The sequence below is a fragment of the Pangasianodon hypophthalmus genome, chromosome 27 (assembly GCF_027358585.1).
Source record: "Pangasianodon hypophthalmus isolate fPanHyp1 chromosome 27, fPanHyp1.pri, whole genome shotgun sequence".
NCBI classification, from domain to species: domain Eukaryota; kingdom Metazoa; phylum Chordata; class Actinopteri; order Siluriformes; family Pangasiidae; genus Pangasianodon; species Pangasianodon hypophthalmus.
In genome coordinates, this window is record NC_069736.1 from 16,682,327 (window position 1) to 16,697,065 (window position 14,739).

At 39.6% G+C, this 14,739-nt stretch overlaps 1 protein-coding gene across 2 annotated transcripts in view; it reads left to right on the forward strand.

The window, feature by feature from the left end:
* The first annotated feature begins 930 nt into the window (after nt 1–930).
* Nucleotides 931–14,739, forward strand: part of ltbp3 (latent transforming growth factor beta binding protein 3) — a 49,672-nt gene continuing 35,863 nt past the window's right edge. Inside the window, exon 1 of one of the 2 annotated variants that reach the window (XM_026921709.3) lies at nt 931–1,493. In XM_026921709.3, coding sequence (XP_026777510.2) covers nt 1,250–1,493 — 244 coding nt within the window. In that variant the 5' untranslated portion in view covers nt 931–1,249. The remainder of the gene's footprint in view (nt 1,494–14,739) is intronic. The other variant, XM_026921708.3, reaches the window with a different exon arrangement.

The following is a 14,739-nucleotide window of genomic DNA, read 5'->3' on the forward strand; positions in this document are numbered from 1 at the left end:
GTCCATCACTTCATCATGATGTTAACAAGCTAGTTAGCTCTGCACAGAGTTTACGCAGGGAAAAGTGTTCAGGTGTCACGTCATTCTAATGTCTGATCATTGAATTTTGGATGGGATTGGTCCAAATCCGCAAAACTGAGCTCGCACGTAACTCTCTGCAAATAATGTGTCATAAAACAATCCTACAATTCTTACGTTAAAGCGTCGACTTCACAGCATCAAGGACGAGGATGTTTAAAAATAAAGTGAATTAATGGAATGAACAGAAACCCGTACTTGTTTTTATTTGAATCTGAAACGGTCGTTTCACCATTAAGCGTGAAATTCACTTTCAGATTTTAGATTCAATTCAATTTCAGTTAAATTCAATGTCAGATTATAAGATACAAATTCAACACATTTTTCAAATTCAGATCCATATTTTTGCATTTAAAATCACATTTTTTAAAAATTTGCATGATTCTAACTCCAGTAGTTAGCACTGTTGCCTCACACCTCCGGGGTTGGGGGTTCGATTCCCGTCTCCACCTTGTGTGCGTGGAGTTTGCATCTTCTCCCCGTGCTTTGGAGGTTTCCTCTGGGTACTCCGGTTTCCCACCCAGGGTGTCCCCCTCCTTGTGCCCCGAGTCCCCTGGGAAAGGCTCCCAGTCCCCCGAGACTCGGTGTTGGATAAGTGGTACAGAAAATGGATGGATGGAAGGATGGATTCTAACTCCATGATTTACCTCCTGAACGAATCGGCGGGTAAAAGAGTCGATTCCTTTTACTGTACTGAGCTAGATGAGTCGACTCATTAAAAAAAGAATCGTTTTGCACATCACCAGCTGTTGCCTCGAGCGAGAACAGCCTGCACCGGATTGGTCTCGCTCCTCCTCTCCTCCTCTCCTCTCCTCCTCTCCTCCTCCTCCTCCTCCTCCTGCTGCTGCTGCTGCTGCTAACTTTCCCCAAAACTTTCAGATGCACACACACTCACATTCACACACACTCACACGCACACACACGCACACACACACACGCAGCTGGAAGAGCAGCAAGTGAGGAGAAACACGGCGCGGAGAAGAAGACGCGGTGCTGCTCTGTTTACCGATCACGAGCTTTTGGACTTTAGGATGTCTCGCGCGCTCCTGTGTATTTAACCGACCTAATGTTGTTATAAGAGAAAAAAACAATTTTTTTTTGTTTGTTTTTGTTTTTTTTTCGTCCCCACTCCGAACGAGCCGAGCGCCGAGCGCGCGCGCGAGATGCCAGCATGCGCCCGGTGACGCTTCCGCTGCTGCTGTTCGCCTGTCTCGCGCTCCGGAGGCCGGCGGCGTGCGTGGAGCGCGTGTCCACGCGCGAGCGCTTCAAGGTGGTCATCGCGCCGCTCATCTGCAAGCGCACGTGCGAGCGCAACGGCCAGTGCCGCGACACGTGCGAGCAGGGCGACAACACGACGCTGATCGGGGAGAACGGGCAGGCCGCCGACACGCTCACCGGACACGGCTTCAGAGTCGGTAGGTCCATCCACCCCAGGCTTGTAGTCCAGATCCACTCTCCAGCCTCAACTACGCGCCTTTATCATTAATACTGACGCCTCATTCACGTGTTGCAGACTGAGAGTTGCTTCATTGCGTCAAAAATACTAATTTTGGGTACTTCTGACGTCACAGTCACACCTACACACTATTACACGCTGATTGGTTGTTTATTATTATTATTAGCTTAACCTAACTGTAGCTATGCGCAATGTGTCATCTTCTCCATGCATCAGTGGAAAGGGATCATCGCTGAGCAGATACTTTTTGCGTGGTCACAAAAATAGTAGCGTAGCATGAGCACAACCGAAAAATCTTCAGCCGATCGAAATGCATAATATGAAGATTGTTATTCTTTTCACCCAGCACTCGGTACGTTTGGGGAAGTGCGTGAAGTCCTCTTGAAAACGGCGGTCTGGTGTTCACTGCGACGGAACCTCCGGACCGCCAGCATTAGGTGCGGGAGCTGCTTGTGTCGAGTAATGTGATTGGTTCAAGTTGTCAGGTTACTTCCTGTTTCTACTTTTGGGATGCGGCAGAATGGGTTGTTATGGTTACTGTTGGATAAGACTTTCATAGCACTGGAGCGCTGTACTTGCGGTGGTGAGAGCGTCGTGAACAATGCCATTGTGACCATTGGGGAAATTTTTAGCTGATACAACACTTTTATAAATCCACCAGAAGGAGGGCACCAAACTCACGGCACAGCTACAAATATGCTAGTGACGATGGCGTAAACGAAATGTGCTAATGGACAGAAAATTATCCTCCTTAATACCTCAGACTCACTTGGAACAATGTTTGTGTTCATGTGATTGCTGGACGATTGATGACGTAAGCAGAACATCGTAACTTTCTTTAATCGTACGTCTACCGTTAGAGGATCTTCATCGTATGATCGGACAGGGAGAACACACATTATGTTTTAGTGTGTCGTGGAATAATCTTAAACCGTATCGGCTTTCGTAACTAACTTTACGTTAGTTACGAAACTATATAGTTATGAAAGTTAAGTATCTAGCTTTTCGTATCTAACTTTACTTAGCTACATGTCAGTGCACTGGTTTTTGTCAGCTTTTTGTAGCATTTTTTGGAACTTTAGTCCTTTAGTCTATAATTTCACGCTAATCGTCAACCACCATCAACGATCATCAACGCATCTCGTAGATCTCTAACTAGCCTGAGATTCAGCATCATAGAGCTGCACTGCATTCTGGGACATCGAGTCCACCATTTACACCAACATCTCCACTGCTTCTGCTCTGGATTTCTCATTATCATGACGTCGAATATAACTGTAACATCGCTGGAAAATGGCGAGTGAGAAGAGAAGCTCTTTGTGTTTTTTAGCCGCTAAACGTAAAACCCGATTATCACTTCTGTTTGAGATCGTCGAAAGTTTTTCTCCTGTTAAACAACAAGTGTGCTACCAAAGCCAGTAATAATAACAATACCAATAACAATAACAGTGTCCTCGTATGATACCAGAGCAACACACAGCCGCTAACTTCTCACAGGAATAACGATAATACAGCACCAAGTAAACAAATTAGCGCCAGAATCGCTAGACACATCAGGCATATTTGAGTTTAATCATAGTTAATATGTTTCACCGTGGACTTTCCCTTTAAACTTATGGTTTGTTTTTTTTTAAAGGAATGAGCTTTCTTTCTGACAGTCTAGTCTTTGTGTTATAAAAACAAATTACGGTGGCGTTTTTTTTTTTTTTTTTCTTTGGTTGGTTTCATTTCCAAAAAAACACGCCAGGTCATAATTACAACTTCCGCAGTCATAAATACAAGTTTTACGAGGAGTACATAAACACAGAAGGTGTTTCGCGTCTGAGTGAATGAGGTCCAAGTGAGATGTTTGAGTGAGTAATAAAAGTCGGAGTTAGAATAACTTCAAATTGGACGGATAAATGAGGATTACTCCGGCCAGCTTAGCGTGACCTTATATGCCTGCTGTAGAAGCCCATCTGGTCTGGCTTTGGAGTTTTGTAGGGAAAAAGCTTTTTTTGGGATTTTTATTTTCCCCAGCCTTTTTCCTTCTCGGCCACAACGCCGCTTTAGGAGTTTCGGCAGAGCGGAGTCGTCGCGCTCTCTATCAAGCACTACAATTACGCTGGGTTTGATTGTTTCCTGGGTTTCGAGTGCGTCCAGATGGACGGGATTTCGCTCCCAGGCCTAAACTTTGGCTCCTTCTGGGCTTTGATCTGAGGCGCTAAACGGCTGCTGGGTTTTACTGTAGGACTTACAAATTTCAGATGAGAAAAAAAGACGTAAAAAAATGAAGTGGGATAATAATAGATTCTGTCATTTTGTCGTTTCTCTCTCGCTCTCTTTTAGTCTTTAATGCTTTCTCCATATTGTGACTCGTTCTGTACTGTATCTCATTGTGTTCGTGGTGAGGCGTGGTGCCATAGAGTCTACCCAGCAGGGTCTATAGTCTTTAACACACACACATACACACACACACACATGGCAGGCACACTCGTTTTCTCCCTTAGACATTTATCTCCATCTCCAGTTCTCTCTCAGTTTCCACTCTTAAGTAATAGAGTAATGTCTGTGTGTGTGTGTGTGTGTTTTTATCCTCTTCTGTTTATATCTGCATGGGGAGGAAACTCGTGTCCGTGTTAATACATATCCGAGGTAATTTTTTATTTAAAGCCAAGAATGTCTGGGACAAATGGGGCAAAACGATTGTGTGTGTGTGTGTGTGTGAGTGGAAGTCTCATTTTGGTTTCTGCTCTCACACAGGGTTATTTTGGAGTACTCTTTCTCTCTCTCTCAAACACACACACACACATGCACTCATCAGGATTTAAACGTGAACGCCCAAAATAAACCGATGGGGCAAAAATAAAAGAGGAAGCTGATTAATGGTCTAGTGAAAGCTACATTTATGGACATCCAAGGCCAGCACACACACACACACACACACACACAAACACACGCTTGCAGGGTATATATATTCCTGCTAATTAAACCAGAAAAGAAAATGTGTAGCTAGGAGACAAATGTTAGTTTTGAGACATATTCTGTCAGGAGCAAAGACAATTATACATAATGTGGACTTACATAACTAGCCATAGCTAATGAGCTAACAAACTAACAAATTAACTAACTAACTAACTAACTAACACAAGCTAGCTAGTTACAGCTCATGTTCTGTTAGCTAGTTATACATGTCCATAAGAAACCTACGAAACACAAATATTAATTAAAACAGCAAAAGAAATGTTGTTTATTGGACAAATATTAGCTGTTATGTTATGTTAGTTTTAGAAGAAGAATGCATAGACGTACTACTTCAGGACTTCAATCACTGTTCAGTCCAAGCTTTAAAAAAACATGAGAGTTAACTCATGTGACAAAATGCAGGATAATATAACTAACCAGTTAACTAACTACCGTTAGCTTGTACATCCAGATTATATTCTGTTAGTTATCTAGATTTATCCATGATAACCAGCCAGCTATGTGATTAGCTAACTTTAGCTAGCAAGTTATACATATATATATGTATATATATATATATATATATATATATATATATATATATATATATATATATATATATATGTACAGTAGTTAGGAAAAAGGCTATCAATATGGTTATCTCTAGCTGCCCTAACTAGCCTGCTAGTTCATTTTAACTAAAATGTTATATATATGCTGCATACAAGCTCATATTATGCTAGTTAGTTAGTTCTAGCTATCAATTGGAATGACTTTTAGCAATCTTTGAAACACAAATGATACTTTTACTCGAATCAGTAAAAATGAACAAAGATACAAATGTTTTGATGTTAAAACTATATTGTTGGAAGTATAAATGCTATCCAAAAATCCCATCTAGCGTTTTCAGTGTGGTTAAACAGGGTTATCGCTAGCTAGCGTGGCTAGCCTGCTAACTAATTTTAAATACATGTTGCCTGCCAGATCACATTCCGCCAGTCAGTTATTCTGATCAACTGGACCGGCAATCTGTGAAACAGAAATACAGTTCTTTTTTTGAGTCAGTAAGAAGTTATCCATGAGACAAATGTTAGCTGTAGTGTTAAGTTTAAAAATATTGACAGGAGTGTAAATTCTGTCCAAACATGGCACCTAGCTTTTTTTAGTGTGGTTAAATAGGCTGAGGTCTCGCTGGTGTAACTAGCCAGCTAACTAATTTTAGCTAGAACGTTATCACATTGCGCTAGTTAGTTAGTTAAACGTCTGGCAAGCTTTGAAACGCTAATGATTGTTAAAAAAATAGCAAAGAGTCAAATGCTATAGCTGTAGTGTTAACTTTAAACCAATATAAATAGTAAAAATGTTAGCTAATGTTAGCTAATCATATTTACTAAAAGTATTAAGATAGGAGCATAAATGCTGGCAAAAAAAGTACCTTAAAACCCTTAGTGTCTCAGTTTATTGCTCTGTTTTTCCCCTTAAAGCATATGATTTAGTAACTACTATAAATAAGTCAGTAAAAGGAATAGTAAAGGTGTGAAGCTCTGAGAGTGAGGAATTAAGTATGGCGTTTAAGGGGTTAACTTCCACTCATCTGTACAATACATTATGCGCTACTTTTAAATCTTCCATTGTGCTTTTGACGGTTGTTTTAATGTTGTCGTGGTCTGAATAAGCCATCATCATTCTCACCGTGATATCTGGACACGGTCCAGGTTCTCCGCAGGACGTCCATCTGACAGCAATCTGATCTGACTTTTTCTTTTTTTCTTTTTTGGGTGTTACAGCTTCCACATTTGGAGCTGTTAATCTGGCGCACGAATAGCACAAAAGTTTATCAACACCATCCTGGAAAGAGCTACTTTAAGTGGTTAGACACAGTAGTGTATTTTACTCTTATTTTTTATTTAAAAAAAAAATTGAACAATAAAAATCTCAGTTTTAGTCATTCAAGGTGGCCAGACAAATTTTTTTTACAAAATGTTTTAGTGCGCTCCACGTTAAAATCCGCTTTTGAGTCATTGCTATGGATGCGAATCTTCAAGGTGACAGTGAATCAATTTGATTCATGATTCATTGGTTTTCGATTCGATTCCAAAGCGATTTTTGTGAATTCTGAACAATTCAGCTGAATGTATAATCCACTAAACAGGGAATCGACTCAAGCTTCCTAAGAAACATCATTACGATATAAAATCAAATTATAGAAAAGTCTTTGAATGATTCATTATTGTTATTATTTTATTTCTGATAAGATCGATGCCCTGATATTTGAAGAAATTCTAATGGATGCATCGAGAAAACAATCGTTACACCCCTTATTGACTAAAATAACATGACTCCACTGTATCTTCCCCCCCCCAACACCACACACACACACACACACACAGAGCGAGGCTGAGTTTGCTCTAGCCGCCCAGCTGCCATTACCAGACGTTGACTCACTGTAACTAAACACGAGAAAAGCTCTTTTAAATCCTCACTGTCATTTCTCACACGCTGAGTACATTAGCTCTCTCACTCAGCACTGACACACCTCGTTCACTTTATTAGCTTATTGTCAAAAGCGTCAAGAGATCCACCGTGTATGTTTAAAAACACTAGAGTGTATTAATTATTAATTATTTGCATTATTAGTGGTTATTTGCAGTACAGATCACCTGGCAAAGTGCAGATATCTGATCTAGGCACGTAGACAGACCTGTTGTTGTCAAGGACATTTCATTTTCTGGGTTTAAAATAGTAAAATAGAGAATTCGAAGGTATTACTATAAAGAGCTGGGTGATAAATTGTGATAAATTAAATATCCTGGATATTGTGATATCTTTTTATTAATTGTTTTGTATTGAAACTGACTGGAAGCAGCTGATGTGATATTGAAATGTTGTACTTATACTTTAAAATTGTAAAATGTTAAATTTTTTGAGATTTTTAAGTTTATTTTCTCCTTTCAGTAAATTTTTTTATAAATAATTTTTAACAATTTTTTAATAAATAAAAATTCTATAAATGCAACACTACTGAATTGCTAGGAAATGGTTAGCAAACTAAATATCATAATATATATTGTGTATCATAAAAATATCGTTGAGAATCATGATATATTTTTGTTGTATCGCCCCGCCTTAGTATTTGATATCGGAATAAATGTCACAATACAGCTTTCTACGATATATCAGGTATTGTGATATTTATTTTATTCTAATTATTTAATATGTTTTTCTTTTCAGTTATTTAAGTTTTATTTTTATTTATTTATTTATTCGATCATTTTATTTACGTTTATTTTTGTCGAGAACCATCATCAAACAGTTTTTCAGTCTCTTTTCGCTATGGCTATCCGCCCTCTTCCGCATACATGAGCTCAGAGAGTGAGTGAGAGAGAGTATGCCCCTCCCACCCACAGAGCACGGGGAGTTTTGCTCCACGGATGGCTATGGCGTCGTCAGGATTCGATTCATGATCTCCGGATGATAGAGCAAACGCTCTTCTGTCGCGCTACTCAGGAGCCCGTATTGCTAACTTTTATTTCGTCGACTAAATAAGTATGACTAGTGAACTGATGGAATCTTAAGTCGTACAAGAGATGTTTAATCACCCTGTCTTTAAATGAGATCCAGTTATGTCTGAATGCAAGAGAAACTGCAGTTAGCTGTAATGTGTGTGTATATGTGTGTGTGTGAGAGAGAGAGAGAGAGAGAGAGTGAGAGAGAGAGGACATGTCAATGTTGGCAAGTTTAGGCCTCTTCGAACCCCACGCAGGCATTGAGGTTGTAAGACACAGCGTGGTTATTTAGCGATTCAGCCTCAGGCACAGGATGATGAGTCGCCTGAGGTTTTTGCTGAAGTGGGTGATGTTTGGGTTGGTCAGCTGTAGCTCACACACAGTGACTGGAAGATGCCGAGTGAATGTTTGGTGAGGCCTTCAAATATACACATGCTGCCACACACACACACACACACACACACACACTCCTTTTATCGTGTTCTTTCCTTTCCGTGGTTGTGCAGGTACAGCCATGATACACGCATGTTGTTTTTGGGTGTGTAGAAGGGTTTTGTGTGAGTGTTCTGCGTTTCCTGAGCTGCGATTGAACTCGCAGTCGAGCCCAACCTGAATGTCAGTAATGTGTAGCTGTCAACACCTGCCGTCTTCCCCTGCTGCTGGAATTCCTGGGTTCGGGAGCTGTATATATATATATATATATATATATAAGGAATCAAACGCTACATGTCGTGCTGTTATAGGGAAATAATCAACAATGGCGTGGTGAGATGAAGCAGTTACTCTCACCACACCAAAGTGTATTATTTTACGATTTATTAAAGAACGACTCATTATACTATTTATTCATTTAAAGTCATGTTGAATGTTGTGGTGCATCCCTGAAACAAGTTCGTTCCTGTTCTCTTCTCACTTGTGTTATAAACAGCAATAAACAGTCGTTCTCTCAGCAGCCTCTCATCTCGATCTTTAAAAGTTAATAAGACAAAAACAACGAAGCTTGTCAAGTTACAGAGAAGCCACAAAGCGTAAACTCTATTGTCCTGGAGATGGTGGAAAAGTTACAGCTTCATCTCTGACACTGGAGACTGCTTCCATAAATCTTAAATAAACAACAATTACAAATGTGTGGGTTTTTTTAAATAAATTTGCTTCCGCTATACAAGTCGCTGTGAATGAAATGTTACTATAGAAACGATAACGTCTTAGAACGAGCTGCTGGTATAGAAAATTAATCAACACCTTCTGACCAATCAGATTCGAGGAATTTGTAACACGTTTTGGAGAGCCGTTTAACCAAGAAGCAAGAAGCAACCATTTTAGCAGCCGCTGACCATATTCAGCGATGTCATTTCTCACGCATTTGGCTAAATGGAGGCTAAAATGGGTGTGTAAAGGAGCCATTTTATTTCCCGTAAGTGGTTTCAGGTGTTTGTGTGTAACGCGTCTTGCAAACTTGTTCACCGAGTAAGTGTCAGTGATCGGAGAGGACAACCAGTCCACGTTATAGCTTCTCCTTCTGCTCTTTCTGTTTCACTCTCCGCACTTTCACACACATACGCCACATATTTTCGTCCTTTTTTGCCTCTCATTTTTCCAGCTTTGGTCCTCCTTCCACCCTTAACTCCTTCGCCTCTCTCTCTCTCCCTTTCTCTCTCTCTCTCTCTCTCTCTCTCTCCTTTTTTCATTACCTCTTGTGCGTTACGATTTTCATACGCGTCTCTTTCTTCTCTTCTTTTTTTTCTTTCCTAGTAATATCCATGGAAAAAGCCGTAGGTCATGGCTCAGCGTGGGCTGAGTGTTGAAAAACCACAGCAAAAATATGCATGTGTGTGTGTGTGTGTGTGTGTGTTTACGTATGCCCCTGTGTGTGTGTGAGAGAGACTCTTTGAGACGAGTGTTTTGCTCCAAATGATCTGTCGTGGGTGTGCTGCGTCATCAGCTGGTAGTGATAGCCTGTGTTTAAGGTCTTTACGAGAATAAGCTTACACACACACACACACACACACACACACACACACAGAGCCTTGTCTTTTACATCCAGTGGTGGCTTTTATTCGTTTACGTTTACTCACTGGAGCGTATAGCTAAGGTTCGAGTCTGTCTCCGTCTTTCATAGTCTCTCTTTCTCTCTGCTTACTGATATCAGATCGAGCTCGCTATCCACGCCAGCTCATATGAAGCTCCGTATTTGTTCAGGCCTTAAAGGGGATTTCTCCTCCGTGCTCCCGACCACAGCCCCATCAGCTGCAGTACGGAAAATTTCTACTGGCTCTGATAAAAAAGAAAAGTGAAAAGGAGGGGTTGGAAATTTTCACCAGTCCCACACTGACCTAAGCTGCAAAAAGCAGCAAGACCAGAACAAACATTCTGGGGGGAAAAAAAAGGGGCGAAATGTGTGTTTTAGTGAAACTCAGAAAGGTCACGGCCTTTTTGCTAATGTTTTCTCACCGAAGCAAATTTTCCCCGCGGTGAAAGAGGCCAGTTATTTACAGCTCTCATTAGAAAGTACAGGGGCAGCACTGCAATGGACACAAATAACAGTTTCTCCTCAGAGTTAGTGTACACGCTAACGCATTTTCCACTCAGCATGGAGTTTAAGGGCTACTGGTGTGGAACCGTAATAAAAAAAAACCCAAAACACTGAGTTAATGAAGTGATTAACGATCATGTATTGTATTTATAAGTCCTTTTTCTGTGTAACTCAATAATGAGGTGGATTGTAAGATGATTCAAAGGTTTCAAATGCTGCAGATATCACCTCAGCTCCCTAAACCTTTTTTCATTTCATGGATTTATCTAGTTATCTAGTTTACTGTAATCTAGCTAACCGGTTAGCAAGCAGCCAAAATAGCTAGAAACTACAGGGACAGCTCTGGAATGGGCACAGTTTCTCCTCAGAGTTAGCGCTCTAACTATGCTAGCACATTTTCCACACTTCTCAGCATGAATTTTAAGGACTAATAGTGTGAAGTCGTAATCAAACAACACTGTGGAAAAATTGTAAAACACAGTTAATATAGTTCCTGAAGTCATTAATGATCATACGTCATGTTTTTAAAGCTCTTTTTGTGTAACCAAATCCTAGAGATTATAAGCCTCAAAGAAAACAGCTGGACAAAAAAAAATCACCTGAAAAACTTTTTTTCATGTTATGAATTAAAGTAGTTGTCTAGTTTTAGACAAGTGTAATCTAGCTAACTGGTTAGCAGGCAGGCAATGTAGCTAGCAAGCCCTGTCAGTCATGTTTGCCTTTAGTACATTAAATACAGGTTTTTTTTTGTTATTAATTTGATTAAATATTGGCGTTGACGCTTTCTTTCAAGCTAATATGGATGTGACTTGAGAAAGCTTTACCATGGCTAACCAATTTGCTAAACTTCTTCAAGTTTGTTAGCCAGCTAGCTTATACAGTCATAGTGAGCGACATCCTGTGTATTAACAGTTAGCTAACACAGGAATGCTGTAGCTAGCAAACCCTGATACATTTACAGTTTTTTAAATGGGTGAAATATATTTCTTTCTTATGAGGTAAGCTTAAGAGAGAGTGTTCAGCATGATGACATTTGTCCTGTTGTGATTTTAATCAGCTATGCTACCTATATTACCTATGCTAGGCAATATTCACAGCAAATTTCTGCTAAAAAATAAAAAAAAGTTTGTGTTTGGAAATGATGGCGGTGGAACAGGAGAGATAACGTGCTCGTATGGAGAAGTTAAAAGCTGTGAAGGTTGGTTAAAGGGTTTATTAACAGGAGATCAAGTAAATTAGTGTATTTACGCAACACTTAAATACATTAGTACATTACAGAGGTTATGATGCTCCAAGGTATGCCGTGTTGACTTTGTCATTTAGTGACTCAGTCTTTTCGACTATTAATGTGAATCAACATGCAAGTCATGATTCGTTTAACTCACCACCCACAGCGGCATCGACGGATTATTGTGCAGTTCTTCAAACTTGCAGCTTATTTTCCGGTTATTCATTATGGAGTATATTATTCAGTAAAGATCTTGGTACTGTAAAAAATAATAATAATAATAATAAAACGACCTCATACCCCCAACCGTGCTCCACTAATAATGACATCACAGCGTCAGTCTTGCTTCACTAATGAAGACCTTACAATCCCCAGTGGTGCTCCACTAACGATGACCTCACAACCCTAGACATGATCTAGTGATAATGTTATCACGATCCCAGATGGTCCTCGCTAGATGATGACCTCACAACCTAGCCATGCTCTACTAATAATGACCTCAGACCTCAGTAACAGACTCCGGTACTGATGACGTGTTTACACCAGTCTGTAATTACATTTAAGGATTAGATTAAGAGCTGATGAGTTTGATTTGAGACACTTTATTAATTTAGTTTGCGTGTTTTGATGAATTTGTGGATCAAGTCTGATGCAATGTCTGATCAGATTTTTTTCTTTTTCCTCACTATTCTTTGACGAAGGTGCAGTTTTATGGATCTCACAGTTTGGCAGTCAGAGACAGTGTTCTTTATTTGTGTGTGTGTGTGTGTGTGTGTGTGTTTGGAAAGCACACTATTTAAACAGCTTGCTCATTCTGTAGTGCTTTCCCAGGAGACCGGAGGTTCACAATCAGAGATGAGTGTTTGTGTTTCTCCCTGATTTGTGTGTAATTGTGTGTAATTTTCGTGCAGGTATACATCTGTATATTGTGTGTTTGTGTTTGTGTGGTGCGAGTTGATTATGTGTTGTTTATATACTATATAGACTGTTTACATCCAGAAGTGTGACATAAACAGCATCTATATATATATGTGTTCTCTCTCTCTCTGTGTGTGTGTGTGTGTGTGTGTGTGTGTGTGTGTGTGTGTATACACTCAATGTTCTCAGACAGCTATTTTTAAGAAGCTGCGATTATGTCATTTATTCTGGGCTGCAGTCCTCTCTCTCTCTTTGTCTCTGTCTCTCTCTCTCTCCTACTCTCTCTTTCACACACACACACACAAATAGCATTTAATTATAGCATTTATATCTTTTTAAAACAGCAATGTGAGTACTCTTCATCCTCGCTCTTCTTTTTTTTTCACTACTGACACCATACACACTTGCTCCCAGCATCAGTTGGATATACACACACACACACACACACACACACACACACACACCCTTGTGTAAGAATGTCTGGGCCTGTCGCTGGGCTGTTAAGGCAAAATAAAGCAATCCTGACGTCACCGGGAGGGAATGTCCTGCTTTTAGAACTTGTTGACCAGTTCAGAACACTTAATGCTTAGCTGCTCCTGCCAAAAGCATTGCACTTTCATAATCCAGGTTGTTTGCAGGATTCATTTGCAGACAAAATTGAAAGATTCATGTCAAGGATTCATTTCCTGACAAAGATAAAGGATTTGTATGTGATATTTCTTTGAGGACTAAGTTAAAGGATTCATTTCCAGGATTAATTTGCAAGTTAATGAGTTAAGTTAATGAGTCATTTGCAGGATTCATTTGTAGACTAACTTTACAGACTAAGTTAAAGGATTAATTTCCATGATTTATTTACAGATTAAAATAAATGATTCATTTGCAGAAAAGATTCATTTGAATGAATTTGTAGAACAAATTCATTTGCAAAAAATCATTTGCATACTAAGGCAGTTGATTCATTTCCAGGATTCATTTGAAGACTAACGTTAATGATTCATTTACAGACTAAATTAAATGATTCATTTGCATTATTTATTTGGGGACTAAGTTGAAGAATTCAGGAATCCATGATTCAATTGTAGACTAAGTTGAAGAATTCATTTGCAGAATTCATTCACAGACTAGGATAAACGATTCATTTGCAGGAATCATCTGTGCACTAAACTGAATCATTTACTTGCAGACTAAGATTAATGATTGGTTTACGCTATTTATTTGGAGATTGTGTTGAAATATTCATCTGTAGAGTTCATTTTCAGGATTCATTTGCAGAGTTCATTTCTAGTCTGAGTTAAATGGCTCATCTGTATGATTCATTTGCAGACCAAGTTAGAGGAATCCTTGCAACCCAAATTAAATGATTCATTTGCAGATTCGTGAAAACTTCTTTTTATATCCTTAAATATAACATATGAAACCATGCAGAAAGAAAGGAGCAAACTCTACACACACACACACACACACACACACACACACAGTGCCGGTGTTTCTGTTTATCCTCCCTGCTGACTTTGATTAACTGGCATTAAAATACCTGTGACTTTATTTTATTGCCGTGTCACCCGTCACTGTAAACGCACTACAGCCTGCATGTAGTCGGCTTGTTCGAACAAATCAGTACACATGTCAGGAGGCAGTCTGAGGCTAAAACGTGTCATGTTTCAAAGAGAAATCAAATATTGTGTGTGTGTGTAGTTGTCTTAGCACGATTACCAAGAAGCTGAGGTATGAGAAGTATGCTGGTGGGGAAAAAGTCCCATTCTTTCTTTCTTTCTCTCTCTCTCTCTCTCAATGTTAAGACTCATCAAATGACTGGCAGGTAGATAACCGATCAAGAAACGGTTTAGCGAAAACAAAACAAAACAATGAAGCTAATGTTGCTTTAAAAAAGTAACAGAACTCTGTCTCATGCCAAATCGTTTCTATATCTAACTTGGACTTCCTGTAATCTGTATACACGAATAAAACTAAATACCGTGTAGCTAAACTCTGGAATGTTACGTGGAGCAGCCATCTTGGATAACGACAATCACCTGCGGCTTGGATTCATGAAAAACGTTGCGAGCAAACCATG